This window comes from Ptychodera flava, chromosome 22, assembly GCF_041260155.1.
Source record: "Ptychodera flava strain L36383 chromosome 22, AS_Pfla_20210202, whole genome shotgun sequence".
Taxonomy (NCBI): Eukaryota; Metazoa; Hemichordata; class Enteropneusta; family Ptychoderidae; genus Ptychodera; species Ptychodera flava.
Window position 1 is genome coordinate 13363083 of NC_091949.1, and position 12660 is coordinate 13375742.

At 40.0% G+C, this 12660-nt stretch overlaps 1 protein-coding gene across 1 annotated transcript in view; it reads left to right on the forward strand.

The window, feature by feature from the left end:
- Positions 1-12660, forward strand: part of LOC139122728 (inositol polyphosphate multikinase-like) — a 30174-nt gene that overhangs the window by 8664 nt on the left and 8850 nt on the right. Inside the window, exons 2-4 of the mRNA XM_070688399.1 lie at positions 10148-10327; positions 11016-11188; positions 12218-12299. Of these exons, the coding sequence (XP_070544500.1) occupies positions 10148-10327; positions 11016-11188; positions 12218-12299 (435 nt within the window). The remainder of the gene's footprint in view (positions 1-10147; positions 10328-11015; positions 11189-12217; positions 12300-12660) is intronic.

The following is a 12660-nucleotide window of genomic DNA, read 5'->3' on the forward strand; positions in this document are numbered from 1 at the left end:
TATAAATAAAACAGTATTTTGAAGTTTTATTGCCTGTAAGCCTTTTAAGTGCACCATAGCCTTTACAACACAAGCAAAACGGAAAGTTCATATCATCGGAAAGCAGTAGACATACGGAGCCAGGACCGCAAGTAAAAAGTGTAAAATGTTTTGTCGTCAATCGAAGGAGAAAGCCTGAAATCTGGAAACATTCACACGATGCGATCTGAATTTGGCGTCCCGCGCAGACGAAAGTGATCTGTGTCAGCCCGGTCAACCACTTTTTACTGCAACTTCGTTAACGCTTTCACGTTTTCATTGTAGTCGCCATCTTCAGTGCGCAGATTTCATGTCTGTACATGTATTGATCATTATCCTGCCGAGGACAATTCTTTTATTTGAAAAAACACCACACACAGCACAGTGACATGGCAAAACAAATACCCTTAAAACAAAACATCTGAAAACAAAACCGCGTTGCGCAACTAGAAGGAACTCGGTTCAGATATCTCTCGCTGTTCCGATCTTTCTCTTCAGAACGCAGCGAGAAATGTACATTCGCGTCAGGTCATGAATATGTGTATTCTCGTTTATTTTCCAGTTCACGTGTGACTTTGTGAAGCTGACATTTACAAATAATGGTCGTCGTGACTCTCTCAGGACATGCAGGTGGACATCCTCACTATACACCCACCTGTCAACACCTGCGTTTTGTAAACACTGTCAGAGTTTATTTACTACTTGTTCTTGCGGGCGTTCTTGTAATAAATTACCATTTGCATCGAGTCGAATGTGATGCTATGATACCCAAATGAGATCTCATCACGAGATTGCTCGTTACTAGCTTTTTGTGACCAGTAGTGTACAGTAAGACGTTCCTTGGGTTGATAACCTTACAGTGATTCTGACTTGCGCGTCTGTCAGTGACAGAGTGTCCTTCCTTTATACCCTGATTTACTCCAAGACGTCATACTCTTTCGCACTGCCACGGGTTGTTCCACTTGGTAGGGTACATACTGGTAGCTTTTTGTTTCGTCCATGCTTTGTATGCGTGTCTACAAGTGACGGTAATTACATTGCAGGTGTAGTGAATAAATCGTCCTCTCACACATCCACTGTCTCAGTGTTCCAGTTTAACGCGATGGACAGAGATCTCGCTTCTCGTTAGAAAGTCGCCAAACCATTTAGCTCTGAAAGTGGCATTCCAGAATGTTAAGGTCTAATTAGGTGCCATACTTCGCACAAATTAAATTGCGCATACCATAATTAGTGTAGATGACCTCACATTTCCACTACAATTTATGTATTTTGTACCGTTTCTCTGAACTTGTATCGACCCGACTGACCCTTCACCGCTTGCATAATTGTAGCCAAAGTACATTGTAACGTTACTAGCGTTTCCAAATGTCCTCTCATGATTATTTGCTTTTTAAGATTTCTGATTTCGATTTACCTCATCTATAGTTTGCTTACTACTCGTGCGTTCAAATTCAAGTTTACTTTGCTGATGTCAATAATCATTAACGTTTAATTGGAATTCGTATGACGCAAGATGAGATAAATAAATAAAGAGCGTCATGCATTGGTGAAAAAAATCATAGCCACTGACAATGAGATAACAATGTTAAGGTAATATGCGGCTCGAAATTGAAAGACTTAAAACTTTCGCTCTAAGTTTCCTGAATGAAACTTTCAACCATTCTCTTACCACATCAAAAACAAAAATCTGGGTTTACCGTGCAAAATTTGGTTCTAGAGAGACAAAGTACCCAAGCTTTCCCGATATTTGAAATTCAAAATGGCCGCCACCCCTGTGTTAACTCTGCGGAGAAAAATAAAAATTTCGAAATTCGAAAAACTAAGCCGGTGAAAACTTTTCTTTCATCAAGAACTTTAAAATGAGCCCCCACAAGTTGTACATCAGAAGAGAATTGATAAAATTTGAAAGTCCGAATTTCTGTCCCCGAGATGCGTTGTACCTTTCATGAAAATCATAAAATCCATGGAAAGACATCCCCAACGCTCTTCGTCACAGTAAACAAATGCTCAAATCAGACAGTAAAATTTGACTTTTGTTTCGTTCTTAGTTCAGAGTTTCCATCTGTGCTGATATTAACCCCCTTGTGTTGTTATGTTCTGACTCACACACGGTGAGTTTCGCATCAAATAACTTCCCTTCACATCTTATGAAAGATCACAGCTCAAAATAAAATCATTAGACCGTCAACTTCTATGTAGTCGCCCGGGGGAATATTGACATAACGACTACATAATCCACACAAAGTGGAAAACTGGTGCTTGCCCAGTCTTTCCAAAATCCCCGCAATGGTTTCGTCCACTATTTAAGCTAAAATCATAGACCCTCAAGGGTCTGCGCTAAAATCGACACCCCGTAGTGTAATAACGAAATTACTTCTGCGCACGAAGTATTTTTCTACTAGGTAGAACCATCGGACGTTATCGATAATTGAGACTGAACATGTAATAGCCACAATGTCAAAATGATGTGTCATATTTTCCATAACAATTATCTACAACCATTGCGTAAGACTATCTCTGACGTATTAAGGGCAGACGTTTGTAGAAGCGCAGAACTGTATACAGAATTGGGAAGTATAAGCTTACAACGTCAGTATGCTTACATCGCAAAACACGTAGAAAATGTACAGGAAGTGAGATATGCCTTGGATTTTCTAGTCTAGCATCTCGACCTCGTCTTTCGGCCTTCGTCCATATAAAACGACGTCGAGATGCTTGACTATGGCTTTTCATGTGTTATGAATGATATTTTATTCTGAGTACACTGTACGAGCGTCCTGCTGAGATTAATTGTGAGCGATTTACTCAATCTCGCTATGCGTGCTTGCATGACACCATGCCATAGAAGATATAAATGCTTCAAGTAAAAAGATTGAATACCATTCGCGCTTAACTCGCCAAGAATAATTCAATATTTATCATATCGGGGAGTAAAGATTCTCACCGTTTGACCAGAGATCCTTACAATTTCACAAGAATTTGCATGTGTGTATTGTCCTGCTTTACGTTAGGAAAATAGGTATAAGGTTGTGCAGGTTTCACGCCATTACATAGTATTGTACTGATGTTGTATGCAAACTCTTATACTTGCACCAAGTTGTGGGCGTATAAATGTCCAAACAGGGCAAATTCCAGGAATAAACTTCAGCAGGCTGTCGCGTTAATGGCTGCAGGTTGTTGCGCATATCGTGAGGTGAATGCGTTCGCCAGCGTGTAAGTTCTGCTGATAGGGCCAATCCAATAAACTGTCTATGAATCAAGGCAGTCGTCTATGTGGATGCAAAGTCCGACCTCAAACTTATTCAGGTAGAATGCGCCTTGGGGATAGATATTCGTACTGTCAATCTTTTCAAATGATCCTTTTTACCACTTGTGTGGGCGCATTTGGAAGGCCATAGATTTAGTAAAGTTTTTACTGACCTATATTTGTAAAAATCGAAAATTGAAGAAGACGCCCATCTTTAACGTCTCGTGTCGGTAATTTGTCTGTCTTGTATCTTATTTTTTACGGTGACCCCTGATTGTTATTATTGATTGTGAAAGACAATGGTTTAAGGTTTCCTTGTGGAAACTTTGAGCAAAAGTTTAAGTCTTTTCTATTTCAAGGCGCGTGCTACCTCAAGACACTTGAACATCGTCCAGACCTTTCTTGTAATATGGATATGACTAATAAGCAGTGAAAATATGACGAAAGTAATATTCTGAATAAGTCCTGCAGTAAAGTTTATGCTTGACAGAAGCAGTAAAATTGATTATTTTAAGAAGCTAAGAAGCTCTTATGTAACACAAACATTGTAGCTTTGATAGTAGATGAAACTTGGATATGATTTATGAACGATGCTCTACTATGATATGTCTGGGAGGGCAGATGTATGCTTCTCAATGCTGTGATCAGAAGTGATATTCATGGTGTATTTTGTGATTTGCTCAAACTGAAAGAACGACATACTATTCGATGTTCCCGGTTAACTCAAGAAATATTCATGGACCATTACTAGTAAGCTACACAATACGTACACCTTATAAAGTACTATCTGCTGTAACTTTTGCTTCATTTTCGGTTTCGGTTCGTTTACTACAGTTTCTTTTTCTACTCCAGAAATCCTTTTGAAATTCCTTGTGTTCAACTTTTACAACACATCTTTTTAGTTTATGTAATGTCCAAATTTTATCGTTGGTAAATGAATTTTAAGTCCTGACGAGAATCATGTTTGCCATCAATAATATTACAGATTACACACCATGCGTCGTAAATGCAAGGTTAGTCCTATTCATTACAACATGCTTAAGGATGACAAATAAAAGTACACAAACTTGTCTTCGAGAACGAAGATATTTAAGATATAACCAAATGATACATTGTGCCTTGAAAATCAAAAACGAGAACGACAATTTATAATTTGGGTGCTTGTCATTGAAAAATTGTCGTACGATGTTTTGATGACCAACTGTGCGTCAGAAACGAAGAACTTGTGTTTATCTAGCATTGAGAAAAGAATGGGCGCATCGTGCTCGACATGTGATACCTTCCTTGATTATCAGTCTGTAAATCACATCAGAGAAGGGCGACATTGAGCCACATATTTCATGTAATTTATGCCGCCATACACCATTTTATCGACACAGGTATGCAACCGGTCCGTTGTCAAGCTGGTTACCACGTACACATTGTCTTGTGACAGGCCTCATCATAACCATTATTATCGACAAACACTGACGTCACAATATTTTCGTATCGCTTTTTAATCCACAGAAACGGAACAGGCAGAAAAATTATGTGCGTTCCGTTTCAACCTGGTCAAATTAACGAACTAAGTTTATTTACCAGCGTAAAATGACCTTTGGTACGAAAATACAGGTCACTCTATGTTATTACTATTCACAGACGTCACAGCATTTTTGGATGTTATTTTCTCTACAGAAGGGAACCGATGCAAAATTGCACTCGTTCTCCACTAGCTCAAATTAGCAAGCTTTGTACTGTAACAGGTTCAAGTAATTGAACCACGTAACCACGCAGACTTCAGTGAGATCTCAATAACTTCATTAAAATCTGACAAGGTGTTTGATTAAACATTTTAACGGTTGTGTGGAAACTATTGTGCGCTCTCGATTCAAAGCGTTTATAGGTTCGAAATGTTTGCTTTAAGCCTACTCAAGTTTAATAATGGCTCATCGAACCGTGACCTTGGCAACCACTAAATCGTAGCCGTAAAATATATCGATCCGATTGTTTGCCATGCTGTATTTGCGAACCGTTGCTAGTCGATATCGTATGATCTATGATTGTTTTACTTTTAAGACGCAAAGGTCGCCTGAAAAATAATTAAAGCTGTTTCTCGGCCAGCATGCCTACGTATCTTACCAGGATATATAGGGTGTGTTTTAGCCTTTATTGTCGCGTTGTGTAAGTGTTTTGGGGGGATACATTATCCGGAGAGAATGGTAGAAACACACGATATACGGATGACAGAAACCGTCAGAATCACACAAATGCGTCGTCATCAAGTAACTATACTATTCGTACTGTGTTCTTTGCAAACGGCCATGTGCCATACTCTTATACGCGACCGGGGTTCTTTGCTTCTGTAGCATATAATGTGCAAATTTGTCCAACCGATTCTCGTCACACCTGTTAGGGTCGCCTGCTGGCGCTTTTTAGCTACACATGGACACGATGGACAATTAATACCGGTATTAGCATCGGCACCCGCACATTTACTTGGCTTTGACACAGACCTATTGTAATGATGTTATTTTTAATGGATCAAAACTGGTCTGGTCATCGCATTTGTTCCTTCCAAGCAGTGCAATCTACGTACAACGGTCGCCAGTTCAGCGTTCAAGTTAGTATGACAGAACTACTAGATACTCGCCAAAAGGTGCGGTGAAAGTAAAAATACCTTCGTCTCGGTCACGGTTCATCATCCATTGTCGTACAATGATAAGGATCATCATTCTTCACAACTGCGTAGATTCATGAATGTCATGGGCAAAATCTTTAAAAATACAGTTGCAGATTCCTCCCGTGAAGACGGCAAACCTTCATCACTCAGTTTATTTGACAAATCCAGTCGATAATAAATATCGAGTTTTGGGATGACCTTTGACCCTACCATCTATGCATACTCTATTCAGTGCCCGTGCGTATGAGTATGCCAGGCGTTACATCTACCCGCGGACATCTGATTGCTGTAATAATTCACGAGCTATTTTAAGTCTTCCACCAGCTTAATTGCCCTAGCCGATGGATGGGTTCTTGTTCCGTATCATGATTGACCCATGGATTCGAATGTGTTAATATCAATATAGTCACTCGTCACCGTCAGTTATGCAGGCCTTAATGGTATCATGTCTCCTGATCCACCGTGGACGACTGTCACCAAATTATTGTATTATTGGCTTTCATCATTCGATATCGAATTCCTAACTTTAGGTGTTTAATGGTCTTGTTTTTCAAACGCAACACTTCCACCCAAAATTAGTCAAATACATCGACGTCATCTGAATCCCACCCTCACCAGCCAGCGCGTTCGTTGTTCAGCTCTGAGATTCTGGCAAACGTCTGGCCATTGTCGTAAAGAGACGAGTGGTTGACGACACTAAGGCTGTTTTACGAAGTGTGTGAGTCATCGCTTATGGAATACTTCACCATCGCATGTCAATTCACCATGCGTCGTAGATGTAGTACGGTCACCAGTGAATTGAATCATGTATGCAAATTGAATTACGTGGATTTCTGTAGAAATTTTATTTTGTATGTCGTATATGCGCGAATGTGTCCAGAAAAATTCATAAATCCGCAGATACCACAGTTTTTTATGTCATTTTGACATATCTTTATATGCACAGGTCACAAAGCTAAACACATTGTAATTTATAAGGTGATGTAATCGATATGAGCTCAACGCAGATCCGGTGTACTGGTTGTGTTCAATCACTGACAGGATGCCCTGCCTGCTTCGCCGGAAAGGCGCCATCACCGGTACAGTTTTGAACGGTGTCCGCTGCCTAAGGTTTATGTCACAGATGCCATGCAGTCCACAGTCAGCAGTAATCGTGATTAATCAGGATGACGGAAATCAAAGCAACAAGATTTTGTATACACAGAACAGAAAATCCTGAGGAGAAGAAAACCCTTTATAATTCACGACAACTCTTTTCTTTTAATCATTTTAGCGGAATATGGGAAAGACTGCAGGCTTTCACGACGCGACGGTGATAACTACAAGAATATCGATGTACGCGTACTGAGCTTCTAATGCACCTTTGAATTACCATCGATAAACCGCCGACTGTTCTCTCCAGACTCATAATAAGGATTGCTACTTCGATCTTGAGAAATGGTGGTTAAAATTAAGAAAAGTCTACAGAGCACATATATTGCTATTTTTTCGCAGTCTGCCTTTTTCCCCCCGAAAAAGTCTTACGAACCGAAGCTGTAAAAAATTAGCGGGATTTGCTTTGTAGAAAAGTTTACCCACGTTGCCGACTCATCTCTCATAACATTTAATGGTCCATCCCTTATCACTGATCAAAGGGTGGCGGATTTGCAAATATTGCAGTACGATGATAATGGATATGCTTACAGTTTTGTATTCAAGTTCGACAACTCTATCGTGACTGATTTGGGCAGACAGATTGTCAAGGAAAGTTCGGACAAAGAGATTAGTCCGAGAACTTCAAACGGGCAATGGCGAAAATACTTCCTTTGAAATCGGTTCTGTCCGACTCATGCTGGTACATCGTTCCGGCATTGTAGTTCTGAAGTAACAGCTTCATTACAGCTCCACAAGTTTACGCATGCAAGGGGTGAGGCGTAATAAAAATTACGTTTCCGATAACAAGCCCTAAGGAAATGGGTAGGTCAGTCGGTCGTCAACCTTTTGTTTTTTTAATTTTTATTTTAGTGTGATCTATCAAGCAACAGCACAATTCCGCAAAATCATGAATAATTTTTGAAAATTTAGGGTCAGACGGTTTTAAATAGGGAGGGTCGAGTTACTGGAAACACACATTTCTTTATCTGGCCAAACAAGTGTGGTCGTTACTGCCGTAAAGAGGTCAGTTGTTCACGGCGACGAGATGATATCGCCCAGGCCCAGTCAGCGAGTCAGCGAACAAAATCTCGTGAGACGTGCGATATTTACCCGCAAAGCACGTCTCTTATCGTCTCTAGGACTGATAACAACCATTACGCCAGTCAGACAGCCGCCTACCTCGTGATGTGGTATGAGTACACTCCCAAGAGGGCGCCTTGACCTGTAAACTTCGAGGGCATGAACCCAACGTTTGTTTTCTTAAAAATACATTTCCTCTTATTGTCTACTTTATTAAGCACTCATAGACGACGCCCCTTGACAAATTATGCATTCAACCATTCTGTAGCTGTTTGTGAATATCACGTGCGATTTTAGTTTCCACTCGTGATCAACTAAACAAACCAACCTAAGTTCACCTACCTGACCTGACCTGACTTGACCCGACAAGACCTTACTGAGGAATTCTCGAGCAGTAGGAGTAAATGAAAACTTGCTTTGTCCGCGCCCGTAGGGTTTCGTTACCCGTCCAGCCCTATTTCTAACCAGTGAACCACACAAAACACAAACAAAACACAAACAAAAACAAAACTCGAGCTCCGCCTGTATAATAACATCATGCCATCAACCCTAAGTTGCAACTTCCACATTAGTTGCGTATTCTTGAAATATGTCAGCCTTCTGGAAAAGCCCAGAGTTCACAAGGTTACCGTGCAGACGTGCATTGAAGAAATATTCTAATCCTACCCTCCAATTTTTACCGAACAATTTTCCCTGGTAGACTTTCTTCTGGTAGATTTAAGGAAAAACTTTACCCTCTTTTTAAAAGACTGATTATTCAGCCCTTTATGTGTCCAGATTGGACGTGTCATAACAATAGACGTCAACGCCAGAGTTGCTCATTTTCTGTGCAGACGCAAGCAAGATGTGACTGTCAAAATAACTACCTACAAGCTAACAAGGTGACTTTGCAATACTACAAAACCCGCGTGCATCTGAATGAAGCTTATTAAAAGGAATTTTAATGTGTTTGCTTATTTTCTCCCGGCCGATGTACCCCCTATTCATCAGAGGCTTTAAAATGGAGAATAAAATCTGAAAAAGCGTCGTCGCTTGTATCGAAATATGTTGACGATTGAACGTTTCATTAAATTTTAGACCCTATAAATAACTTGGCGCTACCTTTTTGATAGATATTAGAGTCTGCTAAATTTAAAAGCAATTTGCTGATTGATTGGTTTGGCTAATAATACCAATCGGTGAGTCTAGGACGGCAGTCTTTGCTGTAAATTACGGGAGATCATATTGTTCTTTATAAAGTTCATTACGTGTTCAGTTTCTAAGTTATATTGTCTGTCTACCATTGTTTTCAAATTATCCGGTGACTTCTGTCGACAGAGCGTAAGTTGTTGCAAGTCGTAACCTTGATGGCATCCTTTCACTTGATCTGACGCATGCGCGCACAGTTTGACTTCCCTGCAAAGCATTTGTTATTTCCAGTTCCAGGGTCGGGGACTGTATCGTGTGTTTATTTAAATTCTACTATTTTTAACTCACTTTTGGTCGTGAATTAAGTTGTCTGTGTCAATTCCGTATTGTAAAGGTTTCTTTTGGGTCTTCATATTGCAAAATTAGCGAACATATATGGATATTTCGTGATGCATTTTATTCATCAGATGGCTTATATGTGTTAAAAGAACGTATCACAGCCACTACATCGAATATATCGAAATGCACAAGAGAATCGCTGTATTGCCTAACTAAAAAGTGCGGAAGAACACAAGTGTGAACAAATTTGCTGAGAATCGTCTGTATCTCTTGTGCAGTGTCGTCACGACTTTTCGATGGAGGGACTGTGGCGTGCACAATTTTGAAAATTGCGCGCCCTCAACCAGCACTCTCGTAATTTTCCAATTAGATACGACAGCTCGTGTAAATGGGATATTGATGTGTCAGGTACATTATGCCACTACAGTAACATGGAATGGAATAATTGCAGATGGTTCAAATCGTCGAAGAACATTCGAATATTTCATTTACTCAAATTCTTATACATTTTTAACGATTTTTTTCTCGTTCCCATTTTAAAGGTCTTTTGGAGAGCTCAGACGGTACAATTCTCAAGCCAATTTCAACTCGGCCAAGTGGCATCAGAGAGTTGGGATTCTTCCAAGAAGTCTTCCGAGAGGACCAGTCAGATCCGGTAATAACCGGTCTGAGGGGGTTCCTGCCAAAATTCATCGGTACAGTTCGTGAAGAAGACTCCTATAGTATCCTTTTAGTTCAGTTGCAGAACATAATGGCAGATCGTTTTGCACCGTATGTTAAAGGACCAGTAACTCTAACTTTTGATGAGTTTTTCGCTACGTTTGTCTTTAATATCAACCATAATTTCTTGTTCTACTCCCCAAAGCATAATATGCAGATCCACATATTAAGCTCGTCAATTCAGCCTGTACATGTACGGACTACACGTAATGCCCCCCGACTACATTGTTATTGTTGATGAGTGAATTCTGGTCCGGCCTAGAATTCAACTGTAAACGATAACAATGCATTCTACACATAGGCGCTATGTTGACAATCTAAATAGTTGATATTTCAACATGTGTTTGGGGTAGAACAATCACTTGCAAGTGCCACACAAAATAAAAAATGTAAAAATCATCAAAAGTCGAAGTTACTGGCCCTTGAGCTTTGATTTCGGTGACAATCAGAGCACTACAAATTGTATCATTGCACAGATAATACGTTTAAAACCCCTATGGGTGATCTTAGCTTTGATCTTTGGAAGGTGTAGTCTCTTCTGTTAACCTGAATTATCAATGTGCAGCTCACTGGATCAAACACAAAGACTGAAAATATTGTGAAAGTGTGTACAGCACCTCTAAAAAAATTGAGAGTTTGTGAATGTTGGTAGGAATATCCTCGCGTCGTTTCCTTATCAAACGTGTCCAGTCAACTATATGAAGCTTGATGATGTCACGTCAAAGTTTAAGAAACCGTGCATCATGGACGTCAAAATTGGTCGACGTGCCCATGTCCGGGACGCTACTCAACAGAAAAGGCGAAGCAGCACGCTGAAACACCCACATTTGGCAAAGATGGGCTTCCAGATCCTGGGTATGAGGGTAAGTGATGGCAGCGTATCCCAGCATGCTCATGATGTCCGTTTGCAGAAATCTTTGAATCGTACACAGCCGTGTCTTTGGCTCGCAGCAGATAATTTTGAAACAAACTGCTTTCAATCGTATGATGTGACTGACGACATATGTGTTTATCAGATATCAGATATATCTATAAACAAGTTTTAAACACTCAAAAGAAATGTCAAAAGAATACAAACCTACATATCATCACACCTAAATTAAACTCGATCGCTGGGATCTAACCAAAACGGCATCAGGTCACAGTTCGTTGTCATTTTTGTGTCAAAAGAAAATACATTCGTTAAACGAGCCTTGAACTCAAACTTTTTTGAAGATGAATAAATACACTAAATCGCTTTGTAGTCATTTTCATGTCAAGAAAAAATAAAATTCATCCATAAAACGAATCTTCAACTTATTTTTACGATAGATGTAAATGGATAGATAATAATGTATATTTTCTTACGTGATCTCAGTATTCTTTAGACAGTGTTCTATCATTATAATGTTACATTATAGTAGTGAACACAGTAGTAAACACCTGTAAGTACTGATATCGTCACCTAACTTCGCTTCTGCCATCACTGTCATGACACAAGTTCAGAAGTCATGGTGACCGGATGAACGAGCGTTTCTATACAGGTGTCGCTTGGACCAACATAAACCTATCAAAAGACTGATAACTATCTGCCAACGTTGTCCAATCTGGTAAAGTAGCGGGTTTTCAAATATGTCGACCACAAGCTTGTTGGAGCCTTGCCAATTCTGCATGCCGCACCCAATGTCTGAACGCCGTGAGCTAGCTATGCGCCCTCACTGTGCACAGTGGGCAATTCACAGCAGTCTTTGACGTCGACAAAACCAGACGACCAGCGGCGATGAAAATCCGTTTTCCAAATATTCAATCAGATCTTTAGTAATTCAAATCAATTTACAGTCTATCATCATGTTATTTTAGTATCTTAATTTCATGTATAATGAAACATTGTTCCGTCTATATTCTCTCTGAAGATTTATCATCCATCGAAAGGAGACTATGTGATGTTTGACAGAAATTACGGACGAGAGCTTAGTGAGGACCAGATCATTCACGGTATGTACCAAAATGAAAAACTTGCTTGTTATTGATCATTCAATCGATTCTCTGAAACCAACTTTCACATTTGCTCGACGACCCCCATGACGTATCTCCCTCCCCGATCTGCTCCGTCTTGCATTTCTCGCATTTCGAGATGACCCCCGCACCCATCCCGAGACGAGAGTCTCATCGTTTCTCGATTTTTCTCAGACGCCAGCATAGAAACAAGATTACATTCATTTCACCATTCTAGTATACCTTTGTTTTAATATGGCTGTCTGTATTTTGTCTTTCCCCTCAAATTGAGGGCGTTGTCGGATAACGATTAGAAAGGCAATAGTATCAGCATTACCATTCTTGTTTGCATAGCTTTTCC